The sequence below is a fragment of the Schistocerca cancellata genome, chromosome 8 (genome assembly GCF_023864275.1).
Source record: "Schistocerca cancellata isolate TAMUIC-IGC-003103 chromosome 8, iqSchCanc2.1, whole genome shotgun sequence".
Lineage (NCBI taxonomy): Eukaryota > Metazoa > Arthropoda > Insecta > Orthoptera > Acrididae > Schistocerca > Schistocerca cancellata.
This window is the reverse complement of record NC_064633.1, coordinates 5,963,414-5,980,404: the sequence shown is the minus strand read 5'-3', so window position 1 is coordinate 5,980,404 and position 16,991 is coordinate 5,963,414. Positions and strand designations below refer to the sequence as shown.

Below are 16,991 nucleotides of genomic sequence, written 5' to 3'. Positions count from 1 at the left end.
ATGACGAAGAAATTGAAGAAATGTATGATGAGATAAAAGATATTATTCAGATAGTGAAGGGAGACGAAAATTTAATAGTCATGGGTGACTGGAATTCGATAGTAGGAAAAGGAAAAGAAGGAAACGCAGTAGGTGAATATGGATTGGCGGTAAGAAATGAAAGAGGAAGGCGCCTGGTAGAATTTTGCACAGAGCACAACTTAATCACAGCTAACACTTGGTTCAAGAATCATAAAAGAAGGTTGTATACGTGGAAAAATCCTGGAGATACTAGAAGATATCAGATAGATTATATAATGGTAAGACAGAGATTTAGGAACCAGGTTTTAAATTGTAAGACATTTCCAGGGGCAGATGTGGACTCTGACCACAATCTATTGGTTATGAACTGTAGATTAAAACTGAAGAAACTGCGATAGGGAGGGAATTTAAGGAGATGGGACCTGGATAAACTGAAAGAACCAGAGGTTCTACAGAGTTTCAGGGAGAGCATAAGGGAACAATTGACAGGAATGGGAGAAAGAAATACAGTACAAGAAGAATGGGTAGCTTTGAGGGATGAGGTAGTGAAGGCAGCAGAGGATCTAGTAGGTAAAAAGACGAGGGATAGTAGAAATCCTTGGGTGACAGAAGAAATATTGAATTTAATTGACGAAAGGAGAAAATATAAAAATGCAGTAAATGAAGGAGGCAAAAAGAAATACAAACGTCTCAAAAATGAGATCCACAGGAAGTGCAAAATAGCTAAGCAGGCATGGCTAGAGGACAAATGTAAGGATGTAGAGGCTTATCTCACTAGGGGTAAGATAGATACTGCCTACAGGACAATTAAAGAGACCTTTGGAGAAAAGAGAACCACTTGTATGAATATCAAGAGCTCAGTTGGAAACCCTGTTCTAAGCAAAGAAGGTAAAGCAGAAAGGTGGAAGCAGTATACAGAGGTTCTATACATGGGCGATGTACTTGAGGGCAGTGTTATAGAAATGGAAGAGGATGTAGATGAAGATGAAATGGGAGATATGATACTGCGTGAAGAGTTTGATAGAGCACTGAAAGACCTGAGTCGAAAGAAGGCCCCCGAGTAGACAACATTCCATTAGTACTGACAGCCTTGGGAGAGCCAGTCCTGACAAAACTCTATCATCTGGTGAGCAAGACGTATGAGACAGGCGAAATACTCTCAGACTTCAAGAGGAATATAATAATTCCAATCCCAAAGAAAGCAGGTATTGACAGATGTGAAAATTACCGAACTATCAGTTTAATAAGTCACGGCTGCAAAATACTAATGCCAATTCTTTACAGACGAATGGAAAAACTGGTAGAAGCCGACCTCGGGGAAGATCAGTTTGGATTCCATAGAAATATGGGAACACGTGAGGCAATACTGACACAACAACTTGTTTTAGAAGCTAGATTAAGAAAAGGCAAACCCATGTTTCTAACATTTGTAGACTTAGAGAAAGCTTTTGACAGTGTTGACTGGAATACTCTCTTTCAAATTCTGAAGGAGGCAGGGGTAAAATACAGGGAGCGAAAGGCTATTTACAATTTCTATAGAATCCAAATGGCAGTTGTAAGAGTCGAGGGACATGAAAGGGAAGAAGTGGTTGGAAAGGGAGTGAGACAGGGTTGTAGCCTCTCCCCGTTGTTGTTCAATCTGTATATTGAGCAAGCAGTAAAGGAAACAAAAGAAAAATTCGGAGTTGGTATTAAAATCCATGGAGATGAAATAAAAACGTTGAGGTTTGCCGATGACATTGTAATTCTGTCAGAGACAGCAAAGGACTTGGAAGAGCAGTTGAACGGAATGGACAGTGTCTTGAAAGGAGGATATAAGATGAACATCAACAAAAGCAAAACGAGGATAATGGAATGTAGTCGAATTAAGTCGGGTGATGCTGAGGGAATTAGATTAGGAAATGAGACACTTGAAGTAGTAAAGGAGTTTTGCTATTTGGGGAGCAAAATAACTGATGATGGTCGAAGTAGAGAGGATATAAAATATAGACTGGCAACGGCAAGGAAAGCGTTTCTGAAGAAGAGAAATTTGTTAACATCGAGTATAGATTTAAGTGTCAGGAAGTCGTTTCTGAAAGTATTTGTATGGAGCGTAGCCATGTATGGAAGTGAAACATGGACGATAAATAGTTCAGACAAGAAGAGAACCTGTGTAAGGTCTTGGTGTTAGCATAAGAGACATGAGCAAATTCTCGTTTCTTCTCCTAGCATTCTGCTGCTTTTCCGGAAGAGTCTCAATTCTTCCCAAGGTTTTGGAAGACATCTTTGGTATTGGTACGTACGTCGGGTGCGTAATTGTCTGCTTAATCAGCAGGCTGTCATTTATCCACTGGCATCAATATGTTGCTTGGGAGCATAAAGTCCTTCAATTTATGAGCTGTGTATTCTGGACTTGTGCCATCGTACCTGGCAAAGGCTTCACCGTTAATCATAAGGCTGTCTGTCACAGCACATTCCACCAGAGTCCTGGCATGACAGACCCCTAAGGCGTTTGAAAGTCGGCTATCCGAGGCAGAGCCTCCTCTGAATACGTTACACGAAGGTTCTGCAATGTTTGATGGATACAAAAAGTGTCGTCCTGCCATAAAAGGCTTGCGCATGGAACTCGGTTATCTTTATCTTAATTTTACCTCATTCAAACGAAAAATTGTTATTTCTTTAAGATCTGACTTGGTTGTTCCTTGAATTGCTAAGAGGAGTTTCAAATTATCTATCTAGATTCTATTAATTATGGGGATGACTGCAATTGTTTCTGCTCTGCTTAGCCTGGCACTGAAATTACTCGTAGAAAACAATCTTGACTGACTTTTAATCGCCACAGACAGACGTCTCGCTCAAGGTGTAAACAGTGAGAGACACGCCAGCATAGCTAGATGTTGGTTTCATTAATCCAGCTCTTTATTGTTTGTTGCCAGACTGGATTTCACATTAGTTGGATTAGGAAGGAAGTGTGGACGCAGATTATCGTTTATCAAACATGCAAACCTGAAGAATATAATGGCACAAGTCTTTCCGACAGGTTGGTTACATTCACAAATGTTTAGCAAATGCAAAAGCCAATAAACAGTTTAGAAAAGTAAAAATATATCAGAGGAATGTGATAGATGCCTCTCATTGTCAGTTTATTTGTGAGTGTGCATAGGGCTGTGTGGGAGTGTTATTTTCCCCATCTCAGAGGACACCTAGCCACGAGTCGACTCTACAGGTATATTCACTCAGCATAGAAGCTTCAGCCGGCCGCTGTCACCTAGCGGTTCTAGGCGCTTCAGTCCGGAACCACGCAGCTGCTGCGGTCGCAGGTTCGAATCCTGCCTCGGGCATCGAAGTGTGTGATGTCCTTAGGTTAGTTAGATTTAAGTAGTTCTAAGTCTAGGTGACTGATGACCTTAGATGTTAAGTCCCATAGTGCTTAGAGCCATCTGAACCATTTTTGAATAGAAGCTTCTCATGTTACGCTGAATCTAACAAAAAGTAGATGGCACTTTGGGAAAATAGTAGTTAGCAATGTTCAGTTAATTGTGGTCTCGCTGCATACTGGTGTACTAATTATTTGCGATGTTACTTTGAACTCTTACCATTGGTGCATTATATACAGTGAGGTGAGAGTATTGGGTTTGATTATCTTAGCCACTTGTAGTAGGACTTATCCTGGCTTTTATGAAATTGTTTCAAACTTAGTAGAATTTTTGAAAAACGTTTTAACCAGCTCACCATATTAAGGAGGTATGTAGTTTAGTTAGGATCGTTTCAGCATGTACACACACACACACACACACACACACACACACACACACACAGACACACACACACACACACTTACATGAACTACAGAAAATTTGATAGTAATATCACAATAATTACATTATTCTTAAGGCTTTATCTACGACAGAGCTCATATTACTTTCAGTAGGATACTTTGTGCTTCCTTGTGTGAAACCTTGTATTTGGCATGTCTCAAATTTCCGATAGTGACAAGGAGACCACACTGCAATAGTAATTTCTATATTTTTTTATATTTATGGTTCATGAAGATCGGAACCGAAACATCAATTTCCCAAAGCAGTTCAATGCAACTGTCACGAATTGTCGTGAAAATCGATTTTGAAGTTTTCTTAGCGTACCTAAATAAGTTCGTTTCTGTAAAACGCTAAGTGGTTCTGTGATGTAATGCTCGCCTAAAATGTGGGCGGCCGAGGTTCGATTCCTGGCCAGGGTAAATTTAAAAAAAAATGCATTTCCCATGAGCATTTCCATGAAGCGTAAAAGACATACGGATGAAAACAAAACTAACTTGTAATTTTTTAAATTCAATTTTTACTAACAATCTTTTGCAAAATATCGTTAAATACTAATTTATATTTGCTTGAAAAACTGGATTTTTGTGTGCTTCATATAATTACAAATATACATTTTTAATAAAAATTACAATTAAAATATGTATTAATAAACATATCTTTGAAGAAATTTATATTGAAGCGACGTAGGTATTAGAACTGAATGGAGAAAAACGAGAAACGTAATTACTAAATCGGGGCGCGAATCAGCAATTCAGCGATTACCAATGTTGAGCGGTACTGATAAACTGATAGAATATTCACCTTTATTTAAAATTTTGCGTCAGCCAGGAATCAAATGAAGGACGCGTACACGGGTGGCAAGCATTCTACCACAGAGCCACACTTCCTCCAGGAAAAATCGACTTTATTTTAGGGCATTAAAGACACTCGTAAAATTACAAAGTCGTTTTTCTCGAAAATTTTTGAGAGTTTGATTGATTTAATTAGGATGACTGATATTTCAGTTCTTAAATTCATGTACCATAAATACAAAAATTTACAAAAATGCAATTGCGAGCACTAAGAATGAACTTAGTATTTTGCTATAATTAGAATTATGAGACACTTTTTATGAGGAAGAGTATTTTAAATTTGTATCGCAGTATTTGTAGTGGAAGTTTTAAATGAAGATGTCCTTGCTGACTGGACATGGAACTTCCCTTTGACGTTGTTCAGGAATATTACAGTTATTAGATATGTACATTACAGACAGAAAAAATTGCCAGGATATGGTCAAGAGTGGAATTGAAGGTTTTAGTAGAACTAACGTAGGAATTGTGTACATCTTCAGTTTCATAAACAAAGTGTGTGATTTGCGAGCCAGATATAGCTGACAACAGCTGCTGGAGAGCACTGCTGTCGCAAATCATTATGAGAAGCGCACTCTGTGTAATGCAGCAGCTTGTTTCTGAGAACAAACGAGTACCACGCATATCGCACTCCGAACTGAAAAACATGTGCCGTATTAGGACGGCATTACTAGGATATGTTTACGCTCCAGCCTCGCTGCTGCCATCTCATCGCTTGCAATATCCTTTTGCATCAGACATAACCGCTAAGAAAAATTACGCTGTGTTCAAGCTAGGAATTTTCATCACTCTTGTTTGTTATTAGAATACTAAGTTGCGTGAGAACGAAGCGTGTGGTAGTGCTGGAGTTTTGCCGAATATTATTTCATTCTCTTTAAAAATGAAATGACATTCGAAGCTGTATTTTTTCTTTGCTCGTCTCTTTTTACGTCTGAACTGCAACTGCTCACATCATTGCAGATTACTTTAGCACCAGCTGGTTGGCAGGTGCTGCTCAATATACATGCGCTGGTAGAGCTGTTGTCCCGCATTATCGCTCAATCAGGGTGTTTCATAAAGGAATTTATACTTTAAAAATTCATATAAATTTATTGAAAGAAGATATACAGCTGGGTTTTGTGTTATTTTGTAGGGAAACACATCAGGATTTTTCACCTTAAACTGAAGTTCTTGTACGTGGCATGGTTATCCTGCAGACAACTCATCGGAAGTCAATTTCTTGCCAAACTCGCTCTAGCACTTGCTCAATGGTGGCGTAAATTCTTGCTCCAAGCTCTGGTAGAGAAGACTACATAGTAGGTACAAAAGCGATATTCTTGATGAATCCCCGTAAAAAAAAATCGAGTATTGTCAGGTCTGGGGAACGTGGGGGCCATACGATTGGCGCATCACGGCCAATCCATTGACCTGGAACGCGGTCACTGAGATAATGCCGGACGTCAGCCAGATAGTGGGGTGAAAGGATAATTAAATCAAGACCGTAAGCTGTCGACAGGTGTTGACATACATCAACGGGGACAGTTGAAAATGTGAGACAACATATTGTCAACAGCCCAGAATCTCCTGCCTACATGGCAGATGCTCTATTCACTTGAACCACTGAGGGCACAGAGAATAGTGCGACTGCAGGGATTTATCCCATGCACGCTCCCTGTGAGACCCACATTCCCAACGTAATGTACACACACTACAGTAGTAGTGGCCCTGCCGATTATACTCATTACTCGCGGCAGACAATCTTACGGAGTTTCGTAAGAGTTCGGGCAATGCGTGTGCATCCGGCACAGAAAAGGAGGTCATTGGCCGGTTAGCCTTAACTATATATGAAGATGTTATCCATCTTCATACACCATCTTCATAATAGCATCTTCATAGATAATGGGGTGGTGCACCATCTTGTATGAAGTAAACATTTCGTTCTTGGTCGTCCTCATCGATATGTGCTATCAGAAATTGTTGTAATATATCCAGGTACACTATGCCACTGATGTTTCTCTCACGGAACGAAAAGCGTCCACACAATTTCTTCTTGCTTTATGCACAAAAAAAAAAAAAACGTTCAGAATCACGAACATGTTCCAACGTTTGAGGTGGATTTTCACTGCCCCAAATCCTACAGTTATATGTGTTAACCGTGCCACTGATGTGAAATGTCGACTCGTCCGAAAAGATGATTTTGTCGAAGAAATGTTCATCCTCATGTAATCGATTTAACATGTCCACACAGAAGTTCTTGTGAGCAATGTCATCAGTGTCTTTTATTGCTTGTACGATCGTCAATCTGCACAGTTTCAAATGCAAACTGTTTCTCAACGCACGCCAAACAGTCGTATGTGGGATTTGCAGTTCGCGAGATGCCCGCCGGGTCGATTTCGTAGGGCTATGACAAAACGTTATCTCACTCGCTCAACGACGTCGTCAGATGTGCTTGGATGACCTGACGATTTCCCATGTCTTACCGAGCACCCTGTTTATACAAAACACATATGCCACTCACATATTGTAGGCCTACTACGAGGACCTTTAGCGTACTTGGTACGGAAATTACGCTGAACTGTTGTCGCCGACTTCGATTCTTCAAACCAAGACACACAGCTAGCACACTCCGGTCCAGTGAAGGCAGCCATCTTTAACGCAACCACCGCTAGCGCTCCTTATGGTTCGATTCGGTACTAGCGCACTACGTCAGAAAAAACTTCATGTATTTCCCTACAAATTGCCACTATAGTCACCTCTGTGGGTACCGTGAATTAATTTATATGAAAGTTGTAAAGTCCTTTTTGAAATACTCTTTATGTGCGTCTAACACATCATACGACGTATCCGTACAATCGCACGCGACTGTGCTGGACAGGGTTTGGCTTCCGCTCCACGTGTAACAAAATCGAATGAGATTCAAGCAAAGAATATGTGATGTAATATGTGATATAATGTTACATCAGGTTTAGTATTATGATGAACACAATATAGCGGAGGGGAGAGCAAAGATGGTTCAGGCTGAATGCGCCGGTAAGTCTGGTATTACACTATCAAATTTCTTTGTCTAATATCTTTGTCAAGGAAATCTGATGGTGTAATAGGGAACTCTGTCAAATGTCGTAAAATATTTGATCAAATTCAGGGCCTCGCTGTAGATTTGATGAACTAAGTCGCTTGTCTTCTGTTCACTGCAATGTGACATGTTACCACGTGCAGCGCTAGCATCGCTGCAGCGTTCTGTCATCTGTAGTGCCTTTATAAACATTGCCGATAAATAAGATTGGTGTGTACCGACAACTAAAAAATTAATAGAGATGTATGAAGCTGATGAGTCGCTTTACAACGTGAGGCACCCTGAATACAAAAATAGATTAAGAAGATTGGCGACCTGACTTAACCTAGCCTAACTCTTTCTTGTAGCAAGGAATTGGAGTTTTACAGTGATCCTGTCTTCTGCTGATATAGCAGTTCTTAAGTGAGTATTGCGCTTTGTGATATGAGGATACACTTCACTGAACATATGCAGAAATGTATGCTCATCCATTCTTAAGTGATTGTTGTACGACTTCACGTCCTCCACTATAAGCTCACTATAAGCTCATGTTTTGTTGAATGCTTTTATCGTGTCGTCGTAAGACCCACGGCTACACCCAAGTACGTTTCCTTTTTTTTCCCCGCTTCTCTCCCGCATGTGCACACAGTGCAATTGTGGTACATGCAACTGCTGCGGTTAATAACAAGTTGTTGTTGTCATCCATCTTGAACTTTGACGAAAAATATGATGACAATGTAATACCCCTTTCTAACGCCACATCAAAGATCTTTGTCAAATATATTTGACGAATATTTGTTCACATCTTTGATCAAATCTTTGACAAAGAAATTTGATAGTGTAATACCGGCCTAAGACACGGTGACGGGTCATGCCGGCGAGCAGCGAGGTGGCAGTACCAGGTGTACCGGTATGAAATGAGCGTTTTTTTTTTTTTGTGAAAATGAAACACTTATTTTGAACTGAAAAGTAAAAACATTTTATTCAAAGTACTGACCATTGCTTTCTATACATTTTGACCACCTTTCTGGCAATTTGTGGACTCCACTCCAAAAGAAATGTTCGTCTTTAGAAGCAGACCTATCACACATCCTATTTTCGACTTCTTCGTAGGAACCGAAGTGTTCCTCAGCCAATGCGTGTCCCATTGATGAAAACAAATGGTAGTCGAAAGGGGCCAAGTCTGGTGAATACGGCGGGTGGGGTAGCAGCTCCCAGCCAAGTGTTTTAATTGTATCCAGAACCAGTTTTGCTTTGTGTGCACTTGCATTGACGTGTAAAAAAATTACTTTGCCATGTCTTCTGGCCCATTCTGATCTTTTTTCGATCAATGCATAGTTCAAATTGATCATTTGTTGTCTGTAGCGATTAGTATTCACCGTTTCACCGGGTTTTAGAAGCTCTTGATACACCACACCTTTATGATCCCACCAAACACAGAGCAGTGTCTTCTTGCCGAATCGATCTGGTTTTGCAGTCGATGTTGATGGTTGTCCCGGATTAACCCATGATTTTTCTCGTTTAGGATTCTTAAAATAAATCCACTTTTCATCGCCAGTAACAATTCGACGCAAAACTGATTTTCTTTCATGTCTTTGAAGCAAAATTTGACAAGTGGCTTTTCGGTTTTCCATCTGTCTTCCATTCAATTCATGTGGCACCCATTTTCCACACTTTTGGATTTTTCCCATAGCTTTCAAACGGTCAGAAATTGTTTGTTGAGCAACATTTAGCATTGCTGCCATTTGCTTCTGACTCAAAGTATCATCTTCATCCAATATTGCTTGCAGTTCGGCGTCTCCGAACTTTTTTATTGGTCTTCCACGTTCTTCATTTCTTACATCAAAATCATTATTTCTGAACAGTTTAAACCATATTTTGCATGTTGCTTCTAATAGAGAATGATCACCATATGCCTCGACAGGAATTCGATGCAACTCTGCAGCACTTTTTTTCAAATGAAAACAAAAAATTAATGCTTTCCGCAAATCATCACTTTCTGGTATAAAATTCGACATTGTTAACACGATGAAAACATATTATATTGTTTGTTCCATGACTTGATGTATACTAAATATCTTTGACAGATGTCATACCAACCAAACTGTGGTGTGCGTACTGTAAGACCTTCAGTACACACACCATCAGATTATTTGACTTGTCACTCTAACGAAGTAGGCGAGTGTCAGCAATAGGTCTCGTGGTCTTATCGTGGCGTGTTTATCTCCTGCCGCTAGGTCAGACGATAGAAATGCCACTTGCACGCTTAGAGTAGCAGATTGACTGTGACCAACTTTAAACAGAACCTGATTAATTTTCACACACATTTATTAAAATAATAAAAAGCATAGACATTATGTAACTTGATTCTGGATGCTGTTTACAATTGACAATCTGAAGTTCCTTTGGTCCTGGTACGTTAATCTTATTCTCACATATCTCTGATACTTGACAAAGTGTCTATTCATTTATCTTCATGGCTATGTACAGGAATAGGATAATCTTCTTAGGGGCAGACTGAAACTTGACTATAGACTGGTAAAGACTAATGCAGACAAATGCAGACAAATGCAGACTAATGCAGACTGACTAATCGGAGGTCTGTACACTCGTTATAATACCTCGCCCGTTCAGGTATCACTGCATGAGTGTGGTCCGTGAGGAGAAAAGGTTCTTCGTTAGCAGCAATCTCATTGGCTGCGTTACATATTAATACGCGGATCGGCGGAAGCAGAATTTGGTCCGTCTCTAAGGCAGCGCCATCTCGTAGTGCGGAGACGGACGAGCGCTGCGCCTGCGCTGTTGTGCTTAGCGGGGCGCGCTCTAGTGGGAAAGTTGTGTACGCGCTGACTACGCGGAACTATGTAAAAAAAAAAAAGAAAAGGCTCTTTCGCAACAAATGTTCCCTATCGACACATTTGTATCTTAACGCTCATTTCATACCGGTACACCTGGTATAAGGGCGCCCTGAGGCAGATGGCCCGTCTAGGCACTTACCGTGGAAGCTGCGCCAGTCGGCGGCGCGCTTGCCCCAGGTGTTGTGCAGGCTGCTCCAGGCGCGCTTCTCCTCGTCGCCGGGCTCGCCCTCGTCGCCCTGCAGCTGCAGCTGCACCTGCAGCGGCAGCGGCAGAGGCACCTGCAGCGGCAGCGGCACCAGCGGAGCGGCCTCCTGCTCGCCCTCCTGCTCCGCCACGGTCTGGTCCGGCAGCTCGGGCCACGTGGCCGCGTCGTCTCCGCCGCGCTTGCCCCAGGCGCCGTGCAGGTTGCTCCACGCGCGCTTGCCCCACGGAGACTGAAAGCACACGCCGCGGGCAGGTCGTCAGGTGCAGTTCCATTATACACTACTGGCCATTAAAATTGCTACACCAAGAAGAAATGCAGATGATAAACGGGTATTCATTGGACAAAAATATTATACTAGATCTGACATCTGATTACATTTTCATGCAATTTGGGTGCATAGATCCTGAGAAATCAGTACCCAGAACAACCACCTCTGGCCGTAATAACGACCTTGATACGCCTGGGCATTGAGTCAAACAGAGCTTGGATGGCGTGTACAGGTACAGCTGCCCATGCAGCTTCAACACGACAGCACAGTTCATCAACAGTAGTGACTGGCGTATTGTGACGAGCCAGTTACTCGGCCAGCATTGAACAGACGTTTTCAGTTGGTGAGAGTTCTGGAGAATGTGTTGGCCAGGGCAGCAGTCGAACATTTTCTGTACCCAGAAAGGCCCGTACAGGACCTCCGACGTGTGGTCGTGTGTTATCCTGCTGAAATGTAGGGTTTCGCAGGGATCGAATGGAGGGTAGAGCCACGGGTCGTAATACGTCTGAAATGTAAAGTCCACCGTCCAAAGTACTGTTAATATGAACAAGAGGTGACCGAGACGTGTAACCAATGGCACCCCATACCACTACGCCGGGTGATACACCAGTATGGCGATGACGAATACACGCTTCCAATGTGCGTTCACCGCGATGTCGCCAAACACGGATGCGACCATCACGATGCTCTAAACAGAACCTGGATTCGTCCGTAAAAATGACGTTTTGCCATTCGTGCACCCAGGTTCGTCGTTGAGTACACCATCGCAGGCGTTCCTGTCTGTGATGCAGCGTCAAGGGTAACCGCAGTTGTGGTCTCCTAGCTGATTGTCCATGCTGCTGCAAATGTTGTCGAACTGTTCGTGCAGATGGCTGTTGTCTTGCAAACGTCTCCATCTGTTGACTCAGGGATCGAGACGTGGCTGCACGATCCGTTACAGCCGTGCGGATAAGATGCCTGTCATCTCGACTGCTAGTGACACGAGGCCGTTGGGATCCAGCACGGCGTTCCGTATTAGCCTCTGAACCCACCGATTCCATATTCTGCTAACACTCACTGGACCTCGACAAACGCGAACAGCAATGTCGCGATACGATAAACAGCAATCGCGATAGGCTACAATACGACCTTTATCAAAGTCGGAAACGTAATTCTACGCATTTCTCCTCCTCACACGAGCCATCACAACAACGTTTCACCAGGCAACGCCGGTCAACTGCTGTTTGTGTATGAGTAATTGGTTGGAAACTTTCCTCATGTCAGCACGTTGTAGGTGTCGCCACTGGCGCTAACCTTGTCTGAATGTTCTGAAAAGCTAATCATTTGCATCTTCTTCCTGCCGGTTAAATTTCACGTCTGTAGCACGTCATCTTCGTGGTGTAGCAATTTTAATGGCCAGTAGTGTATTTTGCTCAAGCATACACTATCTCATCAAAAGTATCAGCACTGCCGGACATGATGCCTATTTGACCACTGTATGTGACGTGAGTCGGACTTGCTAATTATAAAAGGAGGTGGGGAGCATTCTCTTGCTTTTAGAGTAGCAGAAACAGCTGACTGGGTCAGTGAGGTGATATCAGTGCCATCAAACGTAGACAAGCCATTAAACGCCACCTGAGTAACAGATGAGTCAAGATCATTTCAACCAATCAAAGCGGCCCAAATTGACTGTTGGTCAGTGATTGTGAAATCGAAACGCGAAGAACAACCACAGGTCAGGCAAACCTCATGTCTCGATGGACAGTCACCATCGAGCATCGTGGAGCGTGGCTGTGAAAAAATCGCACGAAATCAGAGGAAGGAATCACTCGCGAGTTCCAAAATGGTACGAGGAACTGAGCGAGCACAATGACTGAGTAAAGGGAGTCAAACAGAATGGAGCACCACAGTCGAGTAGCGCCTCATAAACCACGCATTTCTATAGGAGTGCTGAAGTGATGTAAAGAGAGACGACAATGGACAGTAGATTACTGGAAACGACTGGAGTCATGAAGCACTCTGTTCCCTGTGGCAGTTCTCTGGAAAGGTTAGGGTTTGGCGAACTTTACCTGCTATAATGTGGAGAGCTTACGGTGGAGTACAGAGGAGATGGTGTTACCAGTTGGGACATGTTTTTCTTGGTTAGGGTGCGATTTCGTTATTGTGCTTTAGAAAACGCTGAATGCTAATGGATATGAACATATTATACAGTAATGGGTACTGTGTGTGGTAGAGGAACAGTTCGGGGACAATGACTGTATCTGCATGACAATGCGCACTGTCGTACAGCAGCGTCTCTGAGGGAATGGTTGTCGACAACCACATTCGTAAAATGCACTGGCTTGCCCAGAGTACCAACCTGAACCTAGCAGTTGGTTGGTTGTTTGGGTGGAAGAGACCAAACAGCGAGGTCATCGGTCTCACTGGATTAGGGAATGATGTGCCCTTTCAAAGGAACCGTCACGGCATTTTCCGGAAGCGATTTAGGGAAATCACGGAAAACCTAAATCAGGATGGCCGGACGCGGGATTGAACCGTCGTCCACACGAATGCGAGTCCAGTGTGTTAACCACTGCGCCACCTCGATCGGTCCTAAACCCAGCGGAATATCTTTGGGATAAGTAAGAACGTCGACTTCCTTCCAGAAGCCAGTGTCCGACATCGCTACCTTTCCAGGTTCCATCTCCTGCAGGAGAATGGTCGGCCATTCCTCCATAGACATTCAGACAGAATGTGCCTCCAGCAGAGTTCACCCCATCATAAAGACGAAAAGTGAACACATCCCGTTTCAACAAATGTCCAGATACTTCTGATCAGTATGTTTATTTTACCTTTTGATTAGTATTTTTGTCTGTCACAGACATGCATTTATATGAGGACCATTTAACAAGTAATGCCTCAAATTTTTCTTACAGCCGTTAATGCATGTAGGATGTTTGAAAAAAGTGTCGCATATCCGCGCAGCAGAAAGAACTGGTCAATACACTAGAGAAGATCACATTGTTATATTTACGGAAATCAATATCTATTGTAGCAAGTGCCGTTATAATTGAGATGAGTGCCGTGTGGTATTCGGTGACGTATGGCATCACAAGAGATGGCGTACTGAATTACTACGGTAAGCACGTGTGAGCAGACGCGAATACTCAGGCAATCATGGAGGTTAGCCAGCAGGATCGTGACCGGGCCAAATATCTCACGAAATAAGCGTCAAACGAAAAAACTACAAAGACCGAAACTTGTCTAGCTTGAAGGGGGAAACCAGATGGCGCTATGGTTGGCCCGCTAGATGACGCCGTCATAGGTCAAACGGATATCAACTGCGTTTTTTTAAATAGGAACCCCCATTTTTTATTACATATATGCGTGTAGTACGTATAGAAATATGAATGTTTTAGTAGGACCACTTTTTTCGGTTTGTGAGAGATGGCGCTGTAACAGTCACAAACATATGGCTCACAATTTTAGACGAACAGTTGCTGGCAGGTAGGTTTTTTAAATTAAAATACAGAACGTAGGTATGTTTGAACATTTTATGTCGGTTGTTCCAATGTGATACATCTACCTTTGTGAACTTCTCATTTCTGAGAACGCATGCTGTTACAGCGTGATTACCTGTAAGTACCTCATTAACGCAATAAATGCTCAAAATCATGTCGGTCAACCTCAATGTATTTGGCAATACGTGTAACAACATCCCTCTCAACAGCGAGTAGTTCGCCTTCCGTAATGTTCGCACATACATTGACTATGCGCTGACGCATGTTTTCAGGCGTTGTCGGTGGATCACGATAGCAAATATCCTTCAACTTTCCCCGCAGAAAGAAATACGGGGACGTCAGATGCGGGGAACGTGCGGGCCATGGTATGGTGCTTCCACGACCAATCCACCTGTCATGAAATATGCTATTCAAAACCGCGTCAACCTCACGCGAGCTATGTGCCGGACATCCATCATGTTGGAAGTACATCGCCATTCTGTCATGCAATGAAACATCTTGTAGTAACATCGGTAGAACATTACGTAGGAAATCAGCATACATTGCACCATTTAGATAGCCATCGATAAAATGGGGGCCAATTATCCTCCCTCTCATAATGCCGCACCATACACTAACCCACGAAAGTAGCTGATGTTCCACTTGTCGCAGCCATCGTGGATTTTCCGTTGCCCAATAGTGCATATTATGCCGGTTTACGTTACCGCTGTGGGTCAATGACACTTTGTCGCTAAATAGAGCGCATGGAAAAAATCTGTCATCGTCCGTAATTTCTCTTGTGCCCAGTGGCAGAACTGTACGCGACGTTCAAAGTCGTCGCCATGCAATTCCTGGTGCATAGAAATATGGTTCGGGTGCAATCGATGTTGATGTAGCATTCTCAACACCGACGTTTTTGAGATTCCCAATTCTCGCGCAATTTGTCTGCTACTGATGTGCGGATTAGCCGCGACACAGCTAAAACACCTACTTAGGCATCATCATTTGTTGCAGGTTGTGGTTCACGTTGTAATCTCCCCACGGAAAATTACCCTCTACCACGCAATAATTAATAATGGTCAATCAAATCATCCACATTTATTTACGTATGAAAAGTATCTGAGCAGATTTTCTAGTAATATATGCGCCGACAGTTCGTCGACGCCAAGGTATTTTTCGAGTACGTTTATTCTTTGGAACAACAGAGGTACACAGGTGTATGCTCCATGGTCATTATAGTTGGAGAAAGAGAGATAGAAAGAGAGAGAAAGGAACAGCTTCGGAAAGTATCGGTTGGAAGATTTTCGTATTGCAAAAGGAGATTCATTTACTCTTCTTCGCGATAAAGCGAGGCAGGAAAGTTTGTGCCGCTAGCGGGGTAGACAAAGAGAAAGAAGGACTTGTAAAAGTAAATTTCATGAGACTAAAAATCCACGGAAACGGAACATGTACGGAAATGGATTCAATATACAATTTTCCTCAGAAATAAGGTTTGTGACCATTTCATTTTAGAGTGAATGACGCATGCGTTCTCTGTCTGAATTGTTGATGATTGTCTGGGGCCTGTAATTAATTGGGAAGTTTCAGCTGTGACGAAGAGAGCCTGCAATCTCTGAGTTTTATTGAAATCGTCCAAAAAGGCTTCGTCCACATCTGAAATTTTAGATCTGTCGTAAACTGAACGAAGTGTTCAAAACGATCGATTTTTTCCCAACTGAATGCAGCGCTTAATAATAATAACGTATGTGAAGATCTTTTCTAGCAAGCCAGCCGCTGAATATTAAGAAGAAGGGCTCCACCAGAGATTTTAATAGGCTGATTTCATGTAACTTAAGACTTTCAGCAAAATCGATTTAAGTAGTAAGGGCATTCATTAGAACGTGGCTGAACATTTCCTGTTTCCTTAAATAACTTAACTATCCAGCGATCGGTCAGGACACTTGGATGATGTCGTCCAGGATACCGAGCAGCATACATAGCATACGCCTGTTGGGCATTTTGATCACAATAGCTATACAGCAACACGATATCGACCTTTTCCGCAATTGGTAAATGATCCATTTTAACACGGGCAATATATCACGAAGCAAATACCGTCCGCACTGGCGGAATGTTACGTGATACCACGTACTTATACGTTTGTGACTATTACAGTGTCATCTACCACAAAGCAAAAAAGTGGTCCAACTAAAATGTTCATATTTCTTTACCTACTACACGAATATGTAATAAAAATGGGGGTTCCTATTTAAAAAAACGCAGTTGACATCTGTTTGACCTACGGCAGCGCCATCTAGCGGGCCAACCATAGCGCCATCTGGTTTCCCCCTTGAAGCTAGACGAGTTTCGTTCTTTGTAGTTTTTTCGTTTGATGCTAATTTCGTGAGATATTTGGCCCAGTCACTATCATTGGATCACCCTGTATACGGAAATCAATATCTATTGTCCGTTATAATTGAGATGCTTTCTGTGTAGTATTCGGTGATGCATGGCATCACAAGAGAT

The 16,991-nt window shown here is 42.5% G+C and overlaps 1 protein-coding gene across 1 annotated transcript in view; it reads right to left on the bottom strand.

Annotated features, from left to right (window-relative positions):
• The window catches only part of LOC126094957 (prothoracicostatic peptide-like), a 701,489-nt gene that overhangs the window by 149,683 nt on the left and 534,815 nt on the right, over positions 1–16,991 (bottom strand). The window contains exon 3 of the mRNA XM_049909612.1: positions 10,695–10,989. Coding sequence (XP_049765569.1) covers positions 10,695–10,989 — 295 coding nt within the window. The remainder of the gene's footprint in view (positions 1–10,694; positions 10,990–16,991) is intronic.